The sequence below is a fragment of the Aulonocara stuartgranti genome (assembly GCF_965226115.1).
Source record: "Aulonocara stuartgranti genome assembly, chromosome: 11".
NCBI lineage: Eukaryota > Metazoa > Chordata > Actinopteri > Cichliformes > Cichlidae > Aulonocara > Aulonocara stuartgranti.
In genome coordinates this window covers 25,114,499-25,126,973 of record NC_138947.1, presented here as the reverse complement: position 1 = coordinate 25,126,973, position 12,475 = coordinate 25,114,499, and the positions used below count along the sequence as shown (strand labels likewise).

General features: G+C 39.6%; 1 protein-coding gene across 1 annotated transcript; it reads left to right on the top strand.

Moving 5' to 3' along the window:
* Positions 1-4,700: 4,700 nt before the first annotated feature.
* LOC309716467 (C-C chemokine receptor type 2-like) lies at positions 4,701-7,577 on the top strand. The gene is made up of 3 exons (XM_082550265.1): positions 4,701-4,858; positions 5,811-5,975; positions 6,189-7,577. Exons 1-3 carry the CDS (start codon positions 4,852-4,854, stop codon positions 7,085-7,087), a joined length of 1,071 nt encoding a protein of 356 aa, XP_082406391.1. The 5' UTR covers positions 4,701-4,851; the 3' UTR covers positions 7,088-7,577.
* Positions 7,578-12,475: the final 4,898 nt, after the last annotated feature.

Here is a 12,475-nt window from a genome sequence, read left to right as displayed (position 1 = left end):
TAATTCTTCACTATCGTAAAACAGCAGCATGATCTAATACATGGCACCATAATCAATTGTACACATTTCCCCTCTCTTTTTTCTATTTCATATTAATGCTAATGGAAAAAACCTTATTTGCATACAATTAAATTAATCTTTCTGATGAGTCTTTCAAAATGAAAAATGAAGAAGTCTTCTTCGCTGCATCAAAAGTTCCTGACTAAATAGTTCAGCAATCTGAACATAATGTTTGTTCCATGTAAGCATAAAAGAAAAGGTGGATTTCATATGTTCATATACAGTATGTTTAAAAAAAGGTTCAAACAATATGAGTGACAGCTTTGCCAAAATAACCAAAGTGTGTCACTGCATCCCCAAATACAAGTTTAAACTGTTCCATGCAAAAACAAAGTTATACATTTACTGCACACATCAATAAACTTGCTCGTTCAACTGCACATGAACACAAATATTTAATCAGCCAATCACATGGCAGCAACTCAGAGCATTTAGACCTGCAGACATGGTCAAGTCAACCTGCTGAAGTTTAAAGCGAGCATCATAATAGGGAAGAAAGTGGATTTCAGTTAAAGTTACAATGAACATGATGTGATTATTTGTGCCAAAGAAGACCACACTGGATGCCATTCTTATCAACAGATCAAGAAACTGAGGCAGCAGTTTGCACTACATAGTTTGGACAACTGAAGACTGGAAAATGCTGTCAGTTCATATTATTCTTGAGTTCTGCTGCCATACTTGGATGGCAGGGACATGATGCCAGATGTTAGAATTGGGTATAGACAACATGAAAGGATGGATCGATCCTTCCTTGTATCAACAGTTCATGGTGCTGCTGGTGGTGTAATGGTGTGGGGGATATTTTCATGGAAATGTTTGTGACCCTCAGCACCAACTGAGCATCCTGAGTATTGCTGTTGACTATATGCAACTCTTCATGACTGTTTTAATCTTCTAATTCCTGATTCCAGCAGGAACACCCACCAAGTGTGAGTTCAAATAACCTCACACTATTATATTTACATGACAAGCTCAATGTGCTCAAAAGGCTTCCACAGCCACCACAGCCTAAATCCACCAGACCAGCTTTGGGATGTGGCTGAACTGGAGGTTTGTCTTTATGAATGTGCTGCCACCAAATCTACAGCAACTGCACGATGCTATCACGTCAGCATGGAACCAGAATTTCAATTCAATTCAATTCAATTTTATTTATATAGCACCAAATCACAACAACAGTCACCTCAAGGTGCTTTATATTGTAAGGTAGAAGAGAAAAACAATCATATGACCCCCTATGAACAAGCACTTTGGCGACAGGGCGAAGGAAAAACTCCCTTTTAACAGGAAGAAACCTCCGGCAGAACCAGGCTCAGGGAGGGGCGGGGCCATCTGCTGCGACCGGTTGGGGTGGGAGAAGGAAAACAGGATAAAGACATGCTGTGGAAGAGAGACAGAGATTAAAAACAAGTAAGATTCAATGCAGAGAGGTCTATTCACACATAGTGAGTGAGAAAGGTGACTGGAAAGGAAAAACTCAATGCATCATGGGAATCTCCCAACAGCCTACATCTATTGCAGCATAACTAAGGGAGGATTCAGGGTCACCTGGTCCAGCCCTAACTATATGCTTTAGCAAAAAGGAAAGTTTTAAGCCTAATCTTAAAAGTAGAGATAGTGTCTGTCTCCTGAATCCAAACTGGAAGCTGGTTCCACAGAAGAGGGGCCTGAAAACTGAAGGCTCTCCCTCCCATTCTACTTTTAAATACTCTAGGAACAACAAGTAGGCCTGCAGAGCGAGAGCGAAGTGGTCTAATAGGGTGATATGGTACTACAATGTCATTAAGATAAGATGGGGCCTGATTATTTAAGACCTTGTATGTGAGGAGCAGGATTTTGAATTAAATTCTGGATTTAAAAGGAAGCCAATGAAGGGAAGCCAAAACAGGAGAAATATGCTCTCTCTTTCTAGTCCCTGTCAGGACTCTTGCTGCAGCATTTTGGATTAGCTGAAGGCTTTTCAGTGAGTTTTTAGCACATCCTGATAATAATGAATTACAGTAGTCCAGCCTAAAAGTAATAAATGCATGAACTAGTTTTTCAGCGTCACTCTGAGACAGGATATTTCTAACTTTAAAGATGTTGCGCAAATGTAAGAAAGCAGTCCTACATATTTGTTTAATATGTGCGTTGAAGGACATCCCTGGTCAAAAATGACTCCAAGGTTCCTCACAGTGTTACTGGAGGCCAAAGTAATGCCATCCAATCTGGTTAGATACCATATGTCTAAGATTTTCAGGGCCGAGTACAATAACCTCAGTTTGATCTGAATTAAGAAGCAGAAAGTTAGCGGCCATCCAGGTCTTTATGTCTTTAAGACATTTCTGCAGTTTAACTAATTGGTGTGTGTCATCTGGCTTCATGGACAGATAAAGCTGAGTGTCATCAGCATAGCAGTGAAAATTTATGCTACGTCTTCTGATGATACTGCCTAAGGGAAGCATGTATAATGTAAACAGAATTGGTCCCAGCACTGAACCCTGTGGAACTCCATAATTAACCTCAGTGTGTGAAGAAGACTCTCCATTTACATGAACAAACTGGAGTCTATTAGATAGATATGATACAAACCACTGCAGCACAGTACCTGTAATACCTACAGCATGTTCTAATCGCTCTAATAGGATATTATGGTCAACAGTATCGAATGCTGCACTGAGGTCTAGCAGGACAAGCACAGAGATGAGTCCACTGTCAGAGGCCATAAGAAGATCATTTGTAACCTTCACTAAAGCTGTTTCTGTGCTGTGATGAGCTCTGAAACCTGACTGAAACTCTTCAAATAAACCATTCCTCTGCAGATGATCTGTTAGCTGTTTGACAACTACTCTTTCAAGGATTTTTGATATGAAAGGAAGGTTGGAGATTGGCCTATAATTAGCTAAGACTGCTGGGTCTAGAGATGCTTTTTGAGTAAAGGTTTAACTACAGCCAGCTTGAAGGCCTGTGGTACATAGCCGATTATTGGAGATAGGTTGATCATATCTAAGATTGAAGCATTAATTAATGGCAGGACTTCTTTGAGCGGTTTTGTAGGAATGGGGTCTAAAAGACACGTTGATGGTTTGGAGGAAGTAATTATTGAAGTTAACTCAGAAAGATCAACTGGAGAAAAAGAGTCTAAATGAACATCAGTGGTACTAAGAGTAGCTGTAGATAATATTACATCTGTGAGATAGTTATGGGTAATTTTTTCTCTAATGATTAAATTTTTATTTGTGAAGAAGTTCAAGAAGTTATTACTAGTTAACATTACAGGGATGGTGGCTCAACAGTGCTCTGACTTTTTGTCAGCCTGGCTACAGAGCTGAAGAGAAACCTGGGGTTGTTCTTATTTTCTTCAATCAGTAATGAATAGTAAGATGTTCTGGCTTTGCGGAGGGCTCGCTTGTAAAGCAACAAACTATTTCTCCAGGCTAAATGATGATCTTCAGCATTTCCTCGCCAACGTACGAGTTATCTGCTTTAGGCTACGTGTTTGTAGTCATGGAGTGAAGTACTTCTCATTTGAGGCCTTAGTTTTCATAGGAGCTACAGTATCCAGGGTCGTACTTAGTGAGGAGGCAAAGTTATTAACAAGATAATCAACCTCTGTTGGAGTAGCGTTCAGATAGCTGCTCTGCTCTGTGTTGGTACAGGGCATTGAAAATGATAACAGTGGGTGGATTATATTCTTAAACTTAATTACAGCATTTTCAGAAAGACATCTATTGTGATTAGATCTACTCTCCACTGCTGTGTAATCAATTATTGCAAATGTAAATGTTATCAGGAAATCATCAGACAGGAGACGGTTTTCAGGAAACACTGTTAAATGTTCAGTTTCTATGCCGTATGTTAAAATAAGATCTAGAGTGTGATTAAAGTGGTGGGTGGGTTCTTTTACATTTTGAGAGAAGCCAGTTGAGTCTAATAACAGATTAAATGCCACGTTGAGGCTGTCATTTTTAGCATCTACATGGATGTTAAAATCACCCACAATAATTATTTTATCTGAGCTGAGCACTAAACCAGATAAAAAAAAAGTCCAAGAAATCAGACAGAAACTCTGTGTTAGGTCCAGCTGGACGATAGATGATAACAAATAAGACAGTTGGGGTTGAGTTTGACAAGGCTAAGCATCAGGCTTTCAAATGAATTAAAAGTCTGTCTTGGTCTTTCGTTAATTAAGAGGCTGGTGTGAAAACTTGCTGCCACACCGCCCGCGCGGCCTGTGGTTCGAGATTTCTGGTAGTTAGAGTGACTCGGGGGTGTTGATTCATTTAAACTAACATAATCATACTGGATCTCTAAGTAATGTTTGCAGCACCTGTTGCAGGTAAAAGTTGGTCCAACACAGTAAGGCATAGCAACTAAAGACTCCTGTAAGTGCACAGAGTATGATATTGAACAGTGGTGTACATTAATGAGTCCACGAAGAAAAACAAATAAAAAATAGTATCAGTAACAATATTAATAATAATAAACCTTCTGTCACTTTAAGAGATAACGTGCAGTCATTTTCTGAAGGTGTGAATTTGTGTCACCATTTGCTGTGTTGTGCTTTGAACCATTTTCTGGCAGTCTAGATTTAGGGCAGACTCCTGATAAAGATCAGATTTGGGGACGTACAGGAAGCAACATCTTTCTTCCCCTTTTAGGTTCTCATCAATAGGGGACTGCAGAACTTTTGATAGTTAGTTCATTTCTGCACATCTAAAGGGATCACATCAGTAAACGGGGAAAGGGAGCCTTGAAGTGTAATTCCTGACTGGACCTGGTTGGATGAGCCATCACTGAGATATCACAATGTCAGGTAATTATCTTTCAACAGTAATCCACAATTTAGACTATTTAAAGTGTCATTTTTTTACAGAGTTCTTGGAAATTTACTTGGGTTATAAAGTGTAGTGTTCAAAGCTGCACGCATTGTCACAGAGATCTAAAACCAAATGCTGTGACTGAAACTATGTCAAAGCTACTTCATGATTTCTAATTTCATCTTTAATCTAGAAATCTTATTTTTACTGTTGTTTTTTTATTAGTAGATGAAAACATATAAAAGTTATTCACTGCCACAATGCCTTAATATGACTTTTACAGCTGCTGTTATCTCCAACCATGTATCTGTTACTTTCAGAATAATTCTAATAGTAATTTTGTAAAATCCCAGTAATAGTATAGAAAAATTTCAAATGTGCCAAAAAACACAGCAAAAAACAAGTCTACATGAAAAATCATAATAAGATAGATAAACAAAGTAAATGAAATAGTCTGTCCTAGATTTATAGCTGTATACCATGTAATGAATTTGAATCCTCATAAAACCAGTTTTCAGATTAAATCCTGTTTTTATAAAGTTTTGGCTCAATGATAATGTTCCCAAGGACGGAGTACCAATGAGCACCAATAGGTGGCAAAATCACCCCCACTGTCAACTCCCTGGGGGGCCAAACCAGCAGACGTGAATGGATTATTTGTGGTGCTCATAGCAAAGGAAAACCTCCTTTAAAACAGAAACATGTCATCAGCAATAGGTTGGAAATTCAGGCTGCACTTGATAAGGGTTGAAACGGCATTACGAAACCAAACCTAACACTTTGATGCAATGAGCATTCGAAAATAAATCCAGTTAACCTCTAACCGTAGCATGTGTTTAAAGCAGTAAAGAAGTCTTTGATATACTGTTTTGCATCTTATTTGTTGTAGCCTGTGCTGAAATTAATATAAAAAATAATAATAGTAAATCTTTCTCTTTCTTTCTGCAGAAGAAAACACCACATACTATGATTACCTATATTTCTATGAGCTTTCTAACAACAACTCTGAGAACGACACAGGCTTTACTCCTACCTACATGGGTGATGTAAAGGACTTTAACAAAGTGTTTCTCACCACTCTCTACAGTTTGGTTTTCATCATGGGCTTCATAGGTAGGTGTGTCCTCTTGTGTGTATGCTGTGGAGATTATGGATTGTTACTACACATTGCACAGACCTCCTTTTCTGGGAATTTTCAACTTGCTGACTTTTAACTATGTATGCAGGTGTGTGTATGTGAGACACACAGATGAAACGGGAAAGAGAGAATGTTGTTCAACATGTAACAGTGTGACAGGTACACTTATTGCGTTTTGTCTCTCAAAGGTAACGGACTAGTGGTGTGTGTCCTGGTGAAGCACCGCAATCAGTGCAACCTGACAGACATCTGCCTCTTCAACCTGGCTCTCTCTGACCTCCTCTTCGTCTTCACGCTGCCATTCTTCTCTCACTATGCCAGGGTTGGCCAGTGGACTTTTGGAGACTTCATGTGCCGTTTGATCTCCGGGTCTCACCACATTGGCTTCTTCAGCAGCATCTTCTTCATGGTTGTCATGACGCTGGACCGCTACATGATCATCGTGCACGCTCACAGGGTTGCACGTTATCGCACAAAGAGGGCAGCCATCATTCTGACCGTGCTCGTTTGGATGCTGAGCTTGTTTGTCTCTCTGCCGGATTTTATCTTCAGAAAGGCAAAAGAACAGGAATCCCAAGGAGTGCAGTGTGACTATCCCGAGGAGAGCAAAGTCTGGGAGCGTTATGATTTGTTCACCACAAATGTGCTGGGTCTCGTGATTCCCGTGCTGGTGATGGCAGGTTGCTACTCCAGGATCATCCCCACACTGATGAGCATGAGGACAGCAAAGAGGCACCGCATCGTCAAGCTGATCATCTGTATAGTGGTTGTATTTTTCTTACTCTGGGCCCCGTATAACATTTCCCTTTTCCTGGAGTTCCTCCTGGACAAAGAAATAATCCCTGATGATCAAACCTGGTACAAAAATGTAAAGCTGTCAATAAAAGTGACCGAAGCCTTAGCTTACACTCACTGCTGTCTGAATCCCATCATATATGCTTTTGTGGGAGAGAAGTTTATGAGACGAGCCTTGCAGCTGCTGAAAAAGTTGATGCCTGGTTACAGCAGAGATCTGACAGACAGCTCATTCAGGAGGAGCTCAGTTATGTCCAGGGGCTCTGAAATCACCTCCTCCTTTAAACTGTAGAAGGTGGAGGGCAGTTGTAAGTATTTTGTCGTGGACCGTGCCATGGACAAGTGAACTGAATCATTTCTTTAACAGGTTTGATTCATCCAGGATGCAGTATCCAACATGGGTTGCAGTCTCACCCAGAATCTTAATCACCTTCGACTCTAATGCTCTTCCTTCTTCTGCTCAGGTTAAATTAAACCTGCTGGTCTGTTAAACCGTACCTGCTGTTTTATAGCAACCTGTAACAGTTTGCTTACTTCTTCAGACATCTTTTATGAGCCTTACATGTTTGCAGAAACACACCAAAAGAGCATAAAACTATTTTAGATCTCGATTGTACAAAATGTGCACACTGTCTTACTGTTATTCACATTTCTACCTACTTCCACATTGTTTTCTAATGTTCAGCCTTTTATAGTTGTTTTGTTTGTTGTATTATGTTATGGTTCCTTGTATTTGTCGCTATTTGCCAGTGGAGTTGACTCCTATCCTGATTTTGTATTATCGCTTTGTTAAGACAATAAATGATACAGCAGGTCCTCCGCTTACATTAGATGAAGGTCATGAAGTGCATTGTTCATTCGGAGAAGAATATTTGCAGTGAACATATTCTTTTATTTCTCACTGTTACTGCAATGACAAATTCTGTACACAGTCATGAAAAGAGAGAAGATGTCTCAGATTAGTTTTACTATGCAGGTAATTCTTCACTATCGTAAAACAGCAGCATGATCTAATACATGGCACCATAATCAATTGTACACATTTCCCCTCTCTTTTTTTCTATTTCATATTAATGCTAATGGAAAAAAAACCTTATTTGCATACAATTAAATTAATCTTTCTGATGAGTCTTTCAAAACGAAAAATGAAGAAGTCTTCTTCGCTGCATCAAAAGTTCCTGACTAAATAGTTCAGCAATCTGAACATAATGTTTGTTCCATGTAAGCATAAAAGAAAAGGTGGATTTCATATGTTCATATACAGTATGTTTAAAAAAAGGTTCAAACAATATGAGTGACAGCTTTGCCAAAATAACCAAAGTGTGTCACTGCATCCCCAAATACAAGTTTAAACTGTTCCATGCAAAAACAAAGTTATACATTTACTGCACACATCAATAAACTTGCTCATTCAACTGCACACGAACACAAATATTTAATCAGCCAATCACATGGCAGCAACTCAGAGCATTTAGACCTGCAGACATGGTCAAGTCAACCTGCTGAAGTTTAAAGCGAGCATCATAATAGGGAAGAAAGTGGATTTCAGTTAAAGTTACAATGAACATGATGTGATTATTTGTGCCAAAGAAGACCACACTGGATGCCATTCTTATCAACAGATCAAGAAACTGAGGCAGCAGTTTGCACTACATAGTTTGGACAACTGAAGACTGGAAAATGCTGTCAGTTCATATTATTCTTGAGTTCTGCTGCCATACTTGGATGGCAGGGACATGATGCCAGATGTTAGAATTGGGTATAGACAACATGAAAGGATGGATCGATCCTTCCTTGTATCAACAGTTCATGGTGCTGCTGGTGGTGTAATGGTGTGGGGGATATTTTCATGGAAATGTTTGTGACCCTCAGCACCAACTGAGCATCCTGAGTATTGCTGTTGACTATATGCAACTCTTCATGACTGTTTTAATCTTCTAATTCCTGATTCCAGCAGGAACACCCACCAAGTGTGAGTTCAAATAACCTCACACTATTATATTTACATGACAAGCTCAATGTGCTCAAAAGGCTTCCACAGCCACCACAGCCTAAATCCACCAGACCAGCTTTGGGATGTGGCTGAACTGGAGGTTTGTCTTTATGAATGTGCTGCCACCAAATCTACAGCAACTGCACGATGCTATCACGTCAGCATGGAACCAGAATTTCAATTCAATTCAGTTCAATTTTATTTATATAGCACCAAATCACAACAACAGTCACCTCAAGGTGCTTTATATTGTAAGGTAGAAGAGAAAAACAATCATATGACCCCCTATGAACAAGCACTTTGGCGACAGGGCGAAGGAAAAACTCCCTTTTAACAGGAAGAAACCTCCGGCAGAACCAGGCTCAGGGAGGGGCGGGGCCATCTGCTGCGACCGGTTGGGGTGGGAGAAGGAAAACAGGATAAAGACATGCTGTGGAAGAGAGACAGAGATTAAAAACAAGTAAGATTCAATGCAGAGAGGTCTATTCACACATAGTGAGTGAGAAAGGTGACTGGAAAGGAAAAACTCAATGCATCATGGGAATCTCCCAACAGCCTACATCTATTGCAGCATAACTAAGGGAGGATTCAGGGTCACCTGGTCCAGCCCTAACTATATGCTTTAGCAAAAAGGAAAGTTTTAAGCCTAATCTTAAAAGTAGAGATAGTGTCTGTCTCCTGAATCCAAACTGGAAGCTGGTTCCACAGAAGAGGGGCCTGAAAACTGAAGGCTCTCCCTCCCATTCTACTTTTAAATACTCTAGGAACAACAAGTAGGCCTGCAGAGCGAGAGCGAAGTGGTCTAATAGGGTGATATGGTACTACAATGTCATTAAGATAAGATGGGGCCTGAATATTTAAGACCTTGTATGTGAGGAGCAGGATTTTGAATTCAATTCTGGATTTAAAAGGAAGCCAATGAAGGGAAGCCAAAACAGGAGAAATATGCTCTCTCTTTCTAGCCCCTGTCAGGACTCTTGCTGCAGCATTTTGGATTAGCTGAAGGCTTTTCAGTGAGTTTTTAGCACATCCTGATAATAATGAATTACAGTAGTCCAGCCTAAAAGTAATAAATGCATGAACTAGTTTTTCAGCGTCACTCTGAGACAGGATATTTCTAACTTTAAAGATGTTGCGCAAATGTAAGAAAGCAGTCTTACATATTTGTTTAATATGTGCGTTGAAGGACATCCCTGGTCAAAAATGACTCCAAGGTTCCTCACAGTGTTACTGGAGGCCAAAGTAATGCCATCCAATCTGGTTAGATACCATATGTCTAAGATTTTCAGGGCCGAGTACAATAACCTCAGTTTGATCTGAATTAAGAAGCAGAAAGTTAGCGGCCATCCAGGTCTTTATGTCTTTAAGACATTTCTGCAGTTTAACTAATTGGTGTGTGTTATCTGGCTTCATGGACAGATAAAGCTGAGTGTCATCAGCATAGCAGTGAAAATTTATGCTATGTCTTCTGATGATACTGCCTAAGGGAAGCATGTATAATGTAAACAGAATTGGTCCCAGCACTGAACCCTGTGGAACTCCATAATTAACCTCAGTGTGTGAAGAAGACTCTCCATTTACATGAAAAAATTGGAGTCTATTAGATAGATATGATACAAACCACTGCAGTGCAGTACCTGTAATACCTACAGCATGTTCTAATCGCTCTAATAGGATATTATGGTCAACAGTATCGAATGCTGCACTGAGGTCTAGCAGGACAAGCACAGAGATGAGTCCACTGTCAGAGGCCATAAGAAGATCATTTGTAACCTTCACTAAAGCTGTTTCTGTGCTGTGATGAGCTCTGAAACCTGACTGAAACTCTTCAAATAAACCATTCCTCTGCAGATGATCTGTTAGCTGTTTGACAACTACTCTTTCAAGGATTTTTGATATGAAAGGAAGGTTGGAGATTGGCCTATAATTAGCTAAGACTGCTGGGTCTAGAGATGCTTTTTGAGTAAAGGTTTAACTACAGCCAGCTAGAAGGCCTGTGGTACATAGCCGATTATTGGAGATAGGTTGATCATATCTAAGATTGAAGCATTAATTAATGGCAGGACTTCTTTGAGTGGTTTTGTAGGAATGGGGTCTAAAAGACACGTTGATGGTTTGGAGGAAGTAATTATTGAAGTTAACTCAGAAAGATCAACTGGAGAAAAAGAGTCTAAATGAACATCAGTGGTACTAAGAGTAGCTGTAGATAATATTACATCTGTGAGATAGTTATGGGTAATTTTTTCTCTAATGATTAAATTTTTATTTGTGAAGAAGTTCAAGAAGTTATTACTAGTTAACATTAAAGGGATGGTGGCTCAACAGTGCTCTGACTTTTTGTCAGCCTGGCTACAGTGCTGAAGAGAAACCTGGGGTTGTTCTTATTTTCTTCAATCAGTAATGAATAGTAAGATGTTCTGGCTTTGCGGAGGGCTCGCTTGTAAAGCAACAAACTATTTCTCCAGGCTAAATGATGATCTTCAGCATTTCCTCGCCAACGTACGAGTTATCTGCTTTAGGCTACGTGTTTGTAGTCATGGAGTGAAGTACTTCTCATTTGAGGCCTTAGTTTTCATAGGAGCTACAGTATCCAGGGTCGTACTTAGTGAGGAGGCAAAGTTATTAACAAGATAATCAACCTCTGTTGGAGTAGCGTTCAGATAGCTGCTCTGCTCTGTGTTGGTACAGGGCATTGAAAATGATAACAGTGGGTGGATTATATTCTTAAACTTAATTACAGCATTTTCAGAAAGACATCTTTTGTGATTAGATCTACTCTCCACTGCTGTGTAATCAATTATTGCAAATGTAAATGTTATCAGGAAATCATCAGACAGGAGACGGTTTTCAGGAAACACTGTTAAATGTTCAGTTTCTATGCCGTATGTTAAAATAAGATCTAGAGTGTGATTAAAGTGGTGGGTGGGTTCTTTTACATTTTGAGAGAAGCCAGTTGAGTCTAATAACAGATTAAATGCCACGTTGAGGCTGTCATTTTTAGCATCTACATGGATGTTAAAATCACCCACAATAATTATTTTATCTGAGCTGAGCACTAAACCAGATAAAAAAAAAGTCCAAGAAATCAGACAGAAACTCTGTGTTAGGTCCAGCTGGACGATAGATGATAACAAATAAGACAGTTGGGGTTGAGTTTGACAAGGCTAAGCATCAGGCTTTCAAATGAATTAAAAGTCTGTCTTGGTCTTTCGTTAATTAAGAGGCTGGTGTGAAAACTTGCTGCCACACCGCCCGCGCGGCCTGTGGTTCGAGATTTCTGGTAGTTAGAGTGACTCGGGGGTGTTGATTCATTTAAACTAACATAATCATACTGGATCTCTAAGTAATGTTTGCAGCACCTGTTGCAGGTAAAAGTTGGTCCAACACAGTAAGGCATAGCAACTAAAGACTCCTGTAAGTGCACAGAGTATGATATTGAACAGTGGTGTACATTAATGAGTCCACGAAGAAAAACAAATAAAAAATAGTATCAGTAACAATATTAATAATAATAAACCTTCTGTCACTTTAAGAGATAACGTGCAGTCATTTTCTGAAGGTGTGAATTTGTGTCACCGTTTGCTGTGTTGTGCTTTGAACCATTTTCTGGCAGTCTAGATTTAGGGCAGACTCCTGATAAAGATCAGATTTGGGGACGTACAGGAAGCAACATCTTTCTTCCCCTTT